Source organism: Hippopotamus amphibius, chromosome 7 (genome assembly GCF_030028045.1).
Source record: "Hippopotamus amphibius kiboko isolate mHipAmp2 chromosome 7, mHipAmp2.hap2, whole genome shotgun sequence".
Lineage (NCBI taxonomy): Eukaryota > Metazoa > Chordata > Mammalia > Artiodactyla > Hippopotamidae > Hippopotamus > Hippopotamus amphibius.
In genome coordinates this window covers 52,090,521-52,104,498 of record NC_080192.1, presented here as the reverse complement: position 1 = coordinate 52,104,498, position 13,978 = coordinate 52,090,521, and the positions used below count along the sequence as shown (strand labels likewise).

At 37.1% G+C, this 13,978-nt stretch overlaps 1 protein-coding gene across 11 annotated transcripts in view; it reads left to right on the top strand.

Moving 5' to 3' along the window:
• XPOT (exportin for tRNA) overlaps positions 1 to 10,921 on the top strand; it is a 37,537-nt gene extending 26,616 nt beyond the window's left edge. For all 11 annotated transcript variants that reach the window (XM_057740499.1, XM_057740498.1, XM_057740496.1 and 8 more), the window contains 6 exons: positions 474 to 590; positions 784 to 899; positions 1,597 to 1,644; positions 4,954 to 5,025; positions 7,798 to 7,854; positions 10,310 to 10,921. In XM_057740499.1, coding sequence (XP_057596482.1) covers positions 474 to 590; positions 784 to 899; positions 1,597 to 1,644; positions 4,954 to 5,025; positions 7,798 to 7,854; positions 10,310 to 10,336 — 437 coding nt within the window. In that variant the 3' untranslated portion in view covers positions 10,337 to 10,921. The remainder of the gene's footprint in view (positions 1 to 473; positions 591 to 783; positions 900 to 1,596; positions 1,645 to 4,953; positions 5,026 to 7,797; positions 7,855 to 10,309) is intronic.
• The last annotated feature ends 3,057 nt before the right edge of the window (positions 10,922 to 13,978 follow it).

The following is a 13,978-nucleotide window of genomic DNA, read 5'->3' as shown; positions in this document are numbered from 1 at the left end:
TTCATGCCATTGTGGTCTGAAAAGATGCTTGAAATAATTTCTATCTCTTTAAATTTATTGAGGCTTATTTTGTTGTCTAGTGTGTGGTCTATCCTAGAGAATGTTCCATGCGTGCCTGAATCTGTATTAATTGGCTCCTACACAGTATAAATAGTGTGGTAGCTACTTGCTAGAATTGACCTGACAGTTGAATCTTACTGGCCACTATGCCGTTTTGAAATTAAAAAAAAATGGGACTGTATAGATCAACATAGAGAATTTTGCTATGTGGAAATCCAGTGGGCAAGATAATAAGGAAATAGTAATTTTTCAATGTTTTATGCTTAAAATTTAGGAGCCAAGTTCATAAAAACTGAGGATCTTATCCACTTTGTAAATGTTTTTGTCTTGTTACTGTATATGAAGGGAGAGCTTCAGGTTGCCTTTCTAGTTCGAGATTGAACTCAGTTTTTGTTTTTTGTCTTTCTCTTCAGGTGCAGAGAATGTAGAACGAGTGCTGATTACTGTTATTCAAGGAGCAGTCGAATATCCAGATCCAATTGCCCAGAAAACATGTTTTATCATCCTTTCCAAGTTGGTAGAACTCTGGGGTAAGATGCTTTAAAAAAAAAAAAAAAAACCCATAAAAACAAAAACTTCATTCCCCAACCTGTTTCCTAAGGCAAGAGAGATGAAGTGGGATCCTAGCTCTAACATAGACAGGAACTGAGAGTTGATTTTCACCAGTGATAAATTAAATGACTTTCTTTATATACAAGATGAAAATCTGAATTCTCTTGACAGGAGGTAAAGATGGACCAGTGGGATTTGCTGATTTTGTTTATAAGCACATTGTCCCCGCATGTTTCCTAGCACCTTTAAAACAAACCTTTGACCTGGCAGATGCACAAACAGTATTGGTAAGCACCTGGGAATTTCTGTTTACCTTGTGTAAATCTCATATGTTCTAACTCACAGTTTCTTCTTTAATGCCGGGTTGATTACATTAGATTTCAGTGTCTTTAAAAAAAATTTTTTTTTTCAAATTAGAATTCATTTTTTTTAAAGTTGATATGATACCTTTTGGGCCTTTTGTTGATTCTTACTAAATCTTGATGTTAAAGTTGAATATATAAAATCCAACTCCTTCAGCTTTAACAACTAAGACTCTTGAAAGGGTACATGATACAAACATTCTTTAAAACTTGATTGAGTTATAGTTTCCTGCCTCTTCTTTCATTCTAAAACTTGTGCTTAAGGGGTTTTTTTCCTAATCATTAAGAGTAACTTTCTCTTCCTCGTATGATAGTTTCCCCAAATCTCATTGTCAGAATGCATACTGTCAAGCAGTTGTCCTTTACTTACTTCCCTAGGACCCAGTAATAGCTAGATTTCTTAATTATCATGTACTGTGTTAAGACAGCATTTTTGTATTTTTCTCTTTTTAAAATTTTCTGTCTAACCCATTTGTTCCATCTGCCTGCCTGTTACCTTTCCTTTCTCCATCCCTTCTTTGGAGGTAAATGTTAATGAGCCGTGGCCAGGGAAATAAAAGAACAAGTTGGATCAGTAACTAAGAATTGACTACATTAAAATCCTTAAACTTGTTTTTCACAGGCTTTATCTGAGTGTGCAGTGACACTGAAAACAATTCATCTCAAACGGGTAAGCTTTGTGCTCCCTGCCCCTTCATTTTCAGCTCACGTGCTTATTTGTTATAGTTTTAATTGAGTATGTCTTGTTCTTGAAAGCTGTATCTTTTATAAAAGTTAATTAACTTCAGTTCTGAGTTTTGGGGATGTGAGGGAGGAGTTTAATGAAAGCAGTAGTATCCTTTATTGTCTTTCATGTTTGGGGTATCAGGAAGGTTGAAATGTATGTTTGTTTGGTTTGACAAACAATGAAAAAAATCTTACCTAGGATTTCACTATCCAGATTTCACTACTTAGTAGGTTCTTCACAGATTTGTCCAACTTCTTAGTATTACAGGTTGGTTAGAGCACTTTACTGCTTCAGAATGTTGTAGTCTCCTTGTCAGTCTAGCCATTTGTGTAAATCATAAGTGATTCTGGGCTGGATCTATCTGGTGTGTTGTTTGCTTTATACAGTATTTTTAAATAATGATTTGATTGCCAAATTTGAAAATTGGGTAGTTTTGTTTTTTTCAATTTAATTTAATTTTATTTTTTAAACAAAAATTTCTGTCTCCAACTTCTCAAAGCCAGGATCCCAACACAGGACTAGCATTCACACATAGCTGTAGTCATCAACTGGTGCTTCTCTCAGCTGGCTAAAATAATAGCATGAGGTCTTATTCAGAGTCTCTGTACAGCCCACTCCTTCATTTGAACTTGAATTTTTTATTCCAGGAGAGATTCGAAGGGTTTTCAATCCAGCATTTTCTCTATACCTACTGTGTGCTAGGTAGGGTGAAGGGTATGTGTTTTGGGCTGCAGGGGACCTGTATAAAGATGAATAAAAAGTCCCCCAGTATTTGTGGAGTTTAGAATCAGGGGAGACTAGTACATAAAAACTCAATTGGGTGGATTAAGTAAGTACTTTAATAGAGGTATATTAAACTAATACATTTGTATTAAATGTAACATGGTAGGACTAAAGGTGAATGAGCCAGCTTTGCCTATGAGAGCAGTCTAAGACAACCATTGAAAAGAGGGGGTATTTTTCTGGTTTTTTTGTTTTTTCGTTTTTTGTTTGTTTGTTTTGAGTCAGTTGTGGTATGCAGAATCTTTTAGTTGTGGCATGCAAACTCTTAGTTGCGGCATGGGGATTAGTTTCCTGACCAGGAATCAAACCGGGGCACCCTGCACTGGGAGCGTGAAGTCTTAGCCACTGGACCACCAGGGAAGTCCCTTTTCTGATTTTTGATAGACCTTGAAACAAATGTAGATTCATTAGGCTGACCAGGAGGAGCTGGCACTCTGAGGAAATTTAAGCGGTGGGTATATGAAGACAGATCAGGTGTCGCATAGTAGACTTGGTAGAAAATAGTGTTATACTGTTTAGCTAAAGTATGGAGGTAGAATAACTAAAAACCAAAATGGGACTAGGTGTGTGTTATATGTGAAAAGTTGGGAAGTCAGTAGGCAGTGGGGTTGTAATTTAGGTTAGCTAAGTGGAAAAAACATTCACAGGGCACTTTGAAATATGGGTCTAAAACAGAACTAAATACTGATTTTGGAGTCCTCAGGTTGTAGTTTGCTAAGATGAAGTAGCAGGAATGAGTGAGACTTTCTAAGACCAGGACAGAAAGAACTTTGGCTAAAGCAAGAGTCAGGAGAAAGCTAGAAGTAGAACCAAAGCTATGAAAGTTAAGGGAAGAGAGTCACGAGAGAGGAGACTCGTTGGCACTGTTGATGCTAGAGAGTCAAGGAGGATGAGGAATAACAAACAGTAAGAGTGATGTTTATAATTCAGAAGTATTTGTCTTGTCCTTAGAGCTGTTATTTAGACACACACAGAAGTGAATCAAATGGAACATGATATTTGAAAATGTTCATTGTTCTATTTTCTCATTTATTTACCTGACTTCCTCTTGAGGTCTAAGTTTACTTTTCCTCATTAAAAACAAAAACAAAAAAAACCCCAAAAGTATATTCCATTTTTAAGTGATAACAGAGGGAATATGCAGTGATGAGCAGTGAATGGGCAGTAAGTATAGGGAGAGTAGACTAAAGAAAAAGGTGAGAAGGAAAGTAGAAGGGGTGAGAGAAATGTTCACAATGTAGTGTTACCTCCTCTCAGGAAGGAGCTTCCTTTGAAGGGTCATTAAACTGTGACTGAGATTGATTGGATTAGAGGGCCAGGAGTCAAGGGAGAGGAGGAAACATAAAGAAATCCTTTGATTCAGGAGCAGCAGTATTAACAGGAAATCCAGATATTGATGTAGGGAGAAGTACATCGAGGAGAATTGGATTGATTTCACTTTGACAACTGTTACTTTCATTTGGACCATGTTGAAGTCATCAACATATTAAAGCCTTTAAGTCAGATTCAGGTTTTAAAGTGAAATTTGATGGTTTTTTTCGGGGTTTTTTGTTTGTTTTTTGTTTCTTTTTAAGTATTATATTTATTGCATTTGGTTGAGGCCTCCCTCTCAGAAACAAATGGCTATAGGAAAACTTTTCAAATTGTATCCTAAAGTTCCTTTGTAGCTGTTGAGAAGGTGTGGGGGTTAGGGGTTAGGTTGTGGAATTCTTTTCCCTTCCCTCTACCAAGTTTAGCCTTAAAAACCCAGAAAACTATTATAGTTTTAGCATCTAGAAGTACCAGCAGTTGGAAATGAATAGCAATGGTTTTAGAAGTCAAGTGACCTGCTTTTTATTTAGTACAGACTTAACAGCAAACTGGACAAATCACCCTGTCTTCCTGGGTATTGGTTTCCTCACCTGGCTACTAAATTCCTGTTTCCTAGTTTATTGAACTGCAAGAGGGATGTGTGCTTTTATTGGCTATTATCTCCTGATATATCATTTTGTTATTTCTTGCTTGTATTTTAGTTTCTAAAGATGTTCATTATCCTGGCACTACCCACAGGCTTCCCCTCACGCACCCATAGACACCCTATAGTCCACCCAGTGGTAGATTGAACCAGGAGCCCCCCTCTGCTTTCTCCTTTCAGTGCCTGGAACCAGTCTCTGGCATTGTGACCTCCTGCATTTAGAAGAATATTTGTTTAATCTTTAGCACTGCGTAACGCTAAGTGATGTTAACATGTCCTGAGTGCTAAGTGCTATTCTAACAGCTTTACATTTCTTAACTCATCCAGTCCTCACAATAACTCCATTTTTCAGGAGGGAAAACTAAGGCTCAGAGAGGTTAATTAACTTGCCCAAGTTACTAGAAATTTGTCAGAGCCAGCATTCAAACCAAAGCAGTCTGGCTTTAGAGTCCGTGTTCTTAATCACAATAGCATATTGTGTTTAAAGTGTACAAATGTTCCTGTTTAATTTTCAGGGCCCAGAATGTGTTCAGTATCTTCAACAAGAATACCTGCCTTCCTTGCAGGTAGCTCCAGAGATAATTCAGGTAAGAGCTGTCCTAGCAGATTTTCCTCTTAATCTTAAAGAAATATAACTATGTAATTCAATCTAAATTTTGATTCAAGAAAGCCAAACTACATTCACCTTAATTTACTACGTATAGGATAGCAAGAGTTGGGACTTCCCTGGTGGCACAGTGGTTGAGAATCCCCCTGCCAATGCAGGGGACATGGGTTCGATCCCTGGTCAGGGAAGATCCCACATGCCGTGGAGCAACTAAGCCCATGCACCACAACTACCGAGCCTGCACTCTAGAGCCCGCAAGCCACAACTATTGAGTCCATGTGCCACAACTAAAGCCTGCACACCTAGAGCCTGTGCTCTGCAACAAGAGAAGCCACTGCAGTGAGAAGCCCCCGTGCAGCATTGAAGACCCAGTGCAACCAATAAATAAACAAATTTTTTAAAAAGTGAATGCTGCCAACAACTTCAAAAAAAAAAAGGAGGGGGATAGCAAAAGTCCAGATTGTCAGGGGGCCTATGAAATTGAATGGGAAAAAATGTGTTTTTATTTTCACTACCTTTAACAGAAATTTAATTTCCTACCATTGTGTAGGTGACAAATCACAGTAGTATTTGCATTGCCTGTGACATTGTCACCCATAGGAATCACAGATATTTTTATATCACATTAGTTGTTCCAGAGATCTCAAAATATTGATTATGTTCATCAATTTTTTAAAATTATGATTTACTAAGCTACGCCACTGGACCTTGTTATCTAAGTCAGTAACTCATCTTATTCTACCACATATCACAAATACATTTTGATAACCATAATTCATTATAATTAGTTTCCTTTGTAACCCCATGTATTAAAAGTGTGTTTTTTTAAAACATTCTGGAAGAAGTCCAGTAGGCTCCCCCAGACTGCTGGAGGGAGCTATGGCATACAAACCTCTGTTCTGAAAGTTTGTGCCAGGTAGGGCTATTTTTACACAGGCCAAGCTCACCAATGCTTAATTTGTGAATCTGAAACCATATTTTGAGGTGAGTAGCTGGAAAGCTATCTTACACTTTTGCATTATTTCAGAGTGATTTTTATGATGGCATTCAGTTGTTTTCTGGGCATATAGTTATCCAGACCTCTTATCCAGTAGCATGTAATTCTAATGAGGTATCAAAGTTCTGATTAATACTAGAGTTAGAATCTCTTGTGTAGATTCTAAGGATTGTTTCTTCATCAACAGTATTTTATAATGCTGTTTTATAAGAGGCACTGAAAAAATTGAATGAAAAATAGATCTCACATAAGAGTAATCATAAATTTCATTTTTAATAAATTTATGATCACTTATTTTATGACAATCTTTTAACTTGATATTAATTTTCTCGGTTATTATATAAGTAAATTAATATCTTATGAAAACAATACATTACTAATTATTCATATGATCTTAATGCACCTCAGAAATAGAAATACACCATTCTATTTTTAATAACCAATAGTTACCCAGACTGCTAAATGAAACAATTTTTTTTAAGTTTTTTATTGGAGTATGGTTGATTTACAGTGTTGTGTTAGTTTCAGGTGTACAGCAAAGTGAATCAGTTATCCGTATACATATATTCACTCTTTTTAGATTCTTTTCCCATACAGAGTATTGAGTAGAGTTCCCTGTACTATACAGTAGGTTCTTATTAGTTATCTATTTTATATATAGTAGTGTGTATATGTCAGTCCCAGTCTCCCAGTTTATCCCCCCCCCCCGCCCCCAGTTCCCCTGGAACCATAAGTTTGTTTTCTACATCTGTGACTCTGCTTCTGTTTTGTAAATAAGTTCATTTGTACCCTTTTTTTTAGATTCCACATATAAGCGATATCATATGATATTTGTCTTTGTGTATTATATTTCTATCTAATAATTTCCTTATAAAAGATAATGATTCCCACTTTTGCTTTTTCATATGCCTTCTGACAACACTTTTTGCACAATTCTATTTTCTCTCTTTCTTTGGTCTGACTTTGCTCAGTTACCCTCTTACTAGATGAGAACAGCCATAGCCATGTAGTTTTTGTCCCACTCACCCTTCTGAGGCAAGAGTCGATCTTGCCCAGGAGAGTCATATTCTCAAAAGTGCTTTTAAAGCAGCCTGTCTAACAAGTATTACCTTTGAAAATGTCATATAACCTTTTTGGTGAGGAACTGTTCAGGTTAATTAATTGATAAGTTATAATATGAATCCTAGTGATTTGAAGCAACCTAAATGCCCATTGGTAGGTGAATGGATGAGTGAAATGTGGTATATACATGCAATAGAATATGATTCAGCATTAAAAAAAAAAAAAAAGAAATTCTATCATATGCTACAACATGGATGAACCTTGAGGACGTTATGCTAAAATGAAATAAGCCAGTCACAAAAAGAGATACTGCATGATTCCACTTATAATGATGTATCTGAAGTGGTCAAACTCTTAAAAACAGAAGTAGAATGGTGGTGGCCAGGGGACAGAGGCTGGAAAAGGGGGAAGGGGGGTGGTGGCCAGGGGGTGAGGGCTGGAAAACGGGCAAAGGGGGGAGTTGTTCAGTGGGTATAGAGTTTCCGTTTTGCAAGATGAAAAAATTTTAGAGATCTGTTGCATGACTGTGCCTTTAGTTAACACTGCTGTACTATATACATAAAAATGGCTAAGACAATTTTATTTTTTTTTAAATCACAATTTAAAAAGAATATTGTGGTTTTGAATATGTGGTTTTGAACTTAATACAAATAGACTCATTCTTTTCTCTCTCCTCCCCTCCCGGCCCGCCAGGAGTTTTGTCAAGCGCTTCAGCAGCCTGATGCTAAAGTTTTTAAAAACTACTTAAAGGTAGGTATTTGGAAAACTTACATATCTTTATACAATTAGGTTATGTTTCAGAACCAAGAGAGATTGCATATTACAGGATACTCCTTCAACTGTGGTTTGACCAACAGTTACATATTTGGGGATATCTTTACTCTAAAACCTGCTTCTAAGAATCCACAGTTAATAGATGTTGCACTTCGGCGTTTTCTGTGATGCCCCTTTCAGCTGAGCTCCTACAAAAGATTATAGAAAGTTAGATGAGCACAGTGAATGTGGATGTGCATGAGCATGTTGGTATGAAAATGGCAACTTTTACAGTTTTGTGATGTAATTAAATAGGAACTAGAGGATTGGGAGAACAAGTAATGTTTAAGAATAGCTGTCCATATTGAGTTGAAAGGAAGGAGCTAAAAATAAACAGAAGTATGAGTTACTTGGTTATATCCTATCTTGAAACTTTTGAATTGCAAAATGAACAAAAAATAGAATCCTCAGATTTGGCCATTAAGGCTCTTTTTACATTCATAAAATTACCAAACGAAAACCAACTAACCAACCAACCTCCAAGTTGGCAAGAAGTACCAAATATTTGGCATTCATTTTTATAGCTAAATCCATGAAACAGCTGTCTTGCTCTCACTGTCTTGCTCTCACGCAGGTAGTCAGTCATTCGGTACTCCATGACTGCTTTTTATGTAACATGTACTATGCTAACTGCTGCAAATACCAATATGAGTGACTTTCCCTGCCCACAAGGAGCTTGTGGTCTGGGAATAAAGTTACAGTGTGGCAGGTTGAGGAACATTATTTATTATCTTCATTCAGCACATTTGAGGGTAAAGCACTGTGTTAAATTTCTTAGTGGCAGGTAACTTAATGGCTCCTTGGTTCTTTTCCCAAGGCATTCAAGTCCAGGGGCTTTGCTGATAAATAAGTGTTCTGTCCCTTGACTTTGGTTCTAACATCTTCCCTTGCCAGTTTTTCCCCTAATAGTAGGTTGTCAGCTTAAACTGACAAAAGAGTTTGTGAGAAGACAGTTACTGTTTATCATTGAGAACCCTCCCCTCTCCCGTTTCCCCATAAAAGCAAAGTGCCTGTGGAGATAACCTCCGTTGAGTACCTGATCATTTACACTGGATTACAGGACTAAAAAAATTGTAACTCTCTATTAGAGGTATCTGTTATACCCGATCTGGGCACATTGTAGCAGGTCTGTGCCCCAAACATATTCATCCAAACAGCATTTATAAAGTCTTTCTTCCAAGCCCAACTTCTCTTGAGTAACAGCGTTATTCTTCAAGTTGAAGAAAATGAAGTTCCTTCTTTCGTGCCTACACCTTTCCTATCTGCTTGGTCCTTAGATCTTGCTGTTTCCTCCTTGCTCTCTCACTTCCTGTCTCTACTGCTGCCACTCTGGTGTAGCCTTATGTTATCTCATTCTGATTTCCCTTTCCTTGTTCTGTCCAAGCTGATCTAATTGAAAACATTGAACAGTCCTCTGAAATTAATTCCTCTTCCTCATAATCTTCATAAACTTATTATTAACTAAAAGTACATATTTCTTATTTTGGCATTTAGGTGGGTTGTTTTTGTTTTTTGGATTTTTTGTTTGTTTGTTTTCAGATCCTGATCTCAGACTACCTTTCCAGTTTCTCTCGCAGGAATAGTCTTTTTACTATTCTTGCTGTTCCTCAAGAATTCTGCCTTACTAGCACCCTTCTCCTTTATGAATTCTGCCCATTCTTCTAAGCTGATCTCAAGCATGGCCTCTTTGTAAGGCTATTTTTTCTCATATAGTGATGATTCTTTTCTCTCCACTTAGTCAGTAGATAGTTAATAATTGTTAAGTGAGTGTCTGATCTACTAGGTGTTAGGGATATAATGATAAATGCGGTCTTTATCCGTAATGAACTTACTGCCTACCAGTTACTCTTTCAAGTGCTCACTTAACATGTACCCAGCTATGGAAGGTAGTAATATTGAGCCAGTGCCTAGCACACCCTCTAGCCTACTCGTTCATAGTCTCAAATGTTGAATTGGGAGTGTTTTTTCTTAATCAGATAAATAGTTAAGGGATAACAACTGCTCTATTTAGCTTTGACTCATTTGTTTCTTCCTCAAAATTTAATTTCCTGGCCTTAACTCTGACAGCAGTGCCAATCAGCAAAAAGATATCAAGAGCATGTTTTCCTGACTGCTTGAATCGCATGGCATTGGAGGTGATACCATATTTTTTCACTCATCTCCCAGTTGAGTAATGGCAACATAAGTTATCTCTGGACTTTATCAAGTTGTCCAGAAGAGAAAGTTCTTGACTTATATTATGTTTGGATTTATGGAGCATATGAAATGTTTTAAATAATCTATTGTATTTTACAAAAGAGTGACTAGCACCCAGTAACTTGGAACTATTCTTCAGGTAAAAGGTGATAACCTTCTGACATCAGTACTAATTGTATTAATACTTTATTTACAGGTGTTTTTCCAGAGAGCAAAGCCCTAAGGACTGGATCTCCCTGTGCCTACTTCATGATCAGGAATTCCAGTTAATAATTTATAAAGAAACAAATTTTGTGTGCCATTCACACGGGTCTTTTTAACACTGCTTTGAGCTTATTGCAGTATATGTATTGGGATTTTTCTGTAAAATGGGTATAATTTTCCCTAAATTACAGGTATGTGACAACTAAAGAAGTTGCTTGAATGCCAGTTCAAATTATTCTATATAAAAATGCTGTGATAAGATACAGCAGAGTTATCCTAATACCTTTTTGTTTTAACTTGAAACTTTAAGTCCTTTATAAAGACCATAACAGGAAAACAATGTACTTTTTTAAAATTACTGAATATAAAATGTTTGAAATTTTTAATTTTCTTTTAAGTGTGCAGACTCAAAGTATGGAAGGAATACAACAAATCGAAACTAATTTTTTGTAGATAGCCATTACATTTCTTTAAACTGTTTCAATGCCAATGTGTATTCTACAAAAGAGAATGGTTTCATAAATGAACTGATTGAAGAGTAGGTGCTGGTGTTATACATTTTTTATATTAAAAAAAGCAAATAAATTTTACGTAGTGAAATCTGCCAAGTCTTTTTTGGTATTATTATAAATACTGGAGCCTTATTTTCGCTTCTCTCCCTGATTTCTCATTTAAAGGATTCCACAGATAAGTGAATGGATGATTTATTTAATTATGCTCCTAAAAGATTACATGTGACTTAGGGCTTCCTAGGTGGCGCAGTGGTTAAGAATCTGCCTGCCAATGCAGTGGACACGGGTTTGATTCCTGCTCCAGGAAGATCCCACATGCCACGGAGCAACTAAGCCCGTGAGCCACAACTATGGAAATACGGGGATATGTGTATAAAAACAGATGATTGAACTTGGTGTACCCCCCAAAAAAATAATAAATAAATAAAATTAAAAAAAAAAGATTACATGTGACTTAGTTCTATTAAATAATTTAGGATCTTTTTTAAAATGCATTAGAAAAAGCCTGTATGAATATGTTGATAGAATTAAAAATCTAATATTTTCCATCTTACTAGATTTACTTAGGGCACAGTGTACCTATGTGTTTATGATGCTTATAAGTGGTAGCTGCCCGTTTAATTCCCGTGTCTTCCCCCATTTTTATTCATAACTATGCAAGAAACCAAGAAGACAAATAATGTTAGTAGTAGTATTGGAAAATTAAGAAACAATGGAGAAAACTGAGCAGCACAATTACTATAGTCATCATTTAAACTTAAACTGTAAAAGCCCAAGTAAGGCTTTAGGGTGGTTGAGGATTTTTTTTAACCTTTGGTCCCTAGAGGTTTCATGGATGGGCTTCAATGGTCTTCTAAATTCCCTAAAATTGTATTCTAAATTTTGCACGTAAATCTTTTCCTGGGGTTAATTCCAGAAGAGATTATAAATATTTTCCTTACATCATAGAATAAAGGTACTCAGTTAATTGTAAAAATAGATCAGTGGAACATATATAGTCAGCCCTCTCGGTGCAGGTTCCACATCCATAGTTTCAACCAACCTTAGATCAAAAATACTTGGGAAAAAATTTCCAGAAAGTTCCAAAAAGCAAAACTTGAATTTGCTGCACTTGGGAACTATTTATATAGCATTTACATTGTATTAGGTATTATAAGTATTCCAGGGATTATTTATAGTATATGGGAGGATACACATGGATTACATGCAAATAATATGCTATTCTATATAAGAAACAAACATCCAAGGACTTTGGTATCTGGGGGGGGGGGGGGTCCTGGAACCAATCCCCTGTGGATACTGAGGGATAACAGTACTTCAATAAAAATGGTTTTAAAACTAGATGAATGAGAGCTAATTGTTTGACAAGTTCCCCTGTACAGTGGGAAAGGTCACTGCATCTATTGCAGTGATCTTTGAACTAATTGTTCAAAGTATACTGAATCGCACAGCATAGTAGTTAAGAGTTTAGACAGGCTCAGGATCCAGATTAAGTAGGTTCAAACAGCAGTTCTGCCAGTAATTGGTTTTAGAATCTTAAGCAGGTAAAATAATTTCTCCCTGCCCCAGTTTCCCCATCTGTAAAATGGGGGAAATAATAACTACCTTATAACTAAGAATACAGTAAGTTAAACATGAAAAGAACTTACTACAGCATCTGCAAATGAAAGCTTGATAATAGCTATTGCTACTGTACTGTTTATTCCATATATGTAAAGGCAATGCCTCCTTCTTTTCCCTGGCTCTTTACAGCCCTTCAGGAAGATTCAAGTTTTCAGAGCTAAGAGAAATCAAAACATAGGAATTAAGAGTCTGTAATCGAAATTAAAACTTCATGTTATCTAATTGTGTAATAATTCCCACCTTCCTTCCCTGAAGTTGCCTAGAGCATTTTACTTAAGGGAGTACCATAGCAATTAGGAAACTCTGTTCCATCATGAATAAGTATCCAAAAGCAAACACCCAAATAATTGTCTCAAGGGTGAATCTCATCTGTTAACAGTCTCATTGAGGCAGAAAGACTGAGGGATTTGTATGACTTAACTATGGAACTACAAGAGTTTTATGAGGTCTGGTATAGTTCTGTGCCTAACAGTTTATTTAAATCTTAAATACTAATATTAATTGGTTCACAAACAACTTGATGTCTAAGAAAATGTGTTTCACTGTTCCTCACTTATGTGGTAAACATGAATCAAGGCCTTCAGCTAGTCACATTTTCTCCCATTCAACTTTGATATGTGGGTTATACCTTGTAAGGAACTCTGACATGTCCTCCTCTAGGCATTAGATAGGGGAGAACTAAAATTGGTGGGAATTGTAAGCAGCGAATAGATTGTTAGAATGATTCCATCACTTAAACATTGTTTAAAAGTTTAATGAAGTAAATTCCTTTGTAACAAACATTACAGTGGGCTTTTATCTCCATTGTACATGTGATATATAATAAAACAGGCTTAGAGAGGTTAAAAAACATTGTTCAAAGTCAGTATTTGGCAGGGAGAGCTGGGACTGCAACCCTAGTCACGCTCCATTCAAAAGCCTCTGCTCCTAACTACTCTGCCATGGTTTCCTATTTCATTGCTGCTCCTATAGTTCTCATCTGGGAAGAGCTCTTTCCTCCTTCAGAAATTTAGCCCTCAGCGGCGGATGTCTACGCTGAGAAAGGCTATAGAGGCTGTCAGTGGGCAAAAGCGATCACTCAGGAATAGCTGCCTGAGATCTTGGCGGCACGAATATTGCAGGGGACCTGATTTTAGTCCCTAGATTCTCCAATATTGCCTTTTTCCAAAATGCCGTCTAAAAAGAGGGAATTGAATGAGCTTATTTACATTAAGGATCTCACGTCCGAATTATTCCGAGGCGATAATCCGGGTTCCCTTGCAGCCAACGTGGTCTTTAAAATACACAGGGATCTACCCCTGCAGACTGATGTCGCCGGCGATGGCCCATCACGTGTCCGGCACTCCGCGCACCTGGCTTATTTACACGTTTGTAACCACCAGTCGCCTGTCCGTACGCCCCACTCTCACCGCGCTCCGCCTTTGGCGGTCGCGGACGGGCCGGGATTTGCAGCTGTAGGAATCTGAGTTCTGGCGCTCACTGCGCAGCGCTCTCTGCTTCATGCTCAGAGGAACGGGGTACAGGCA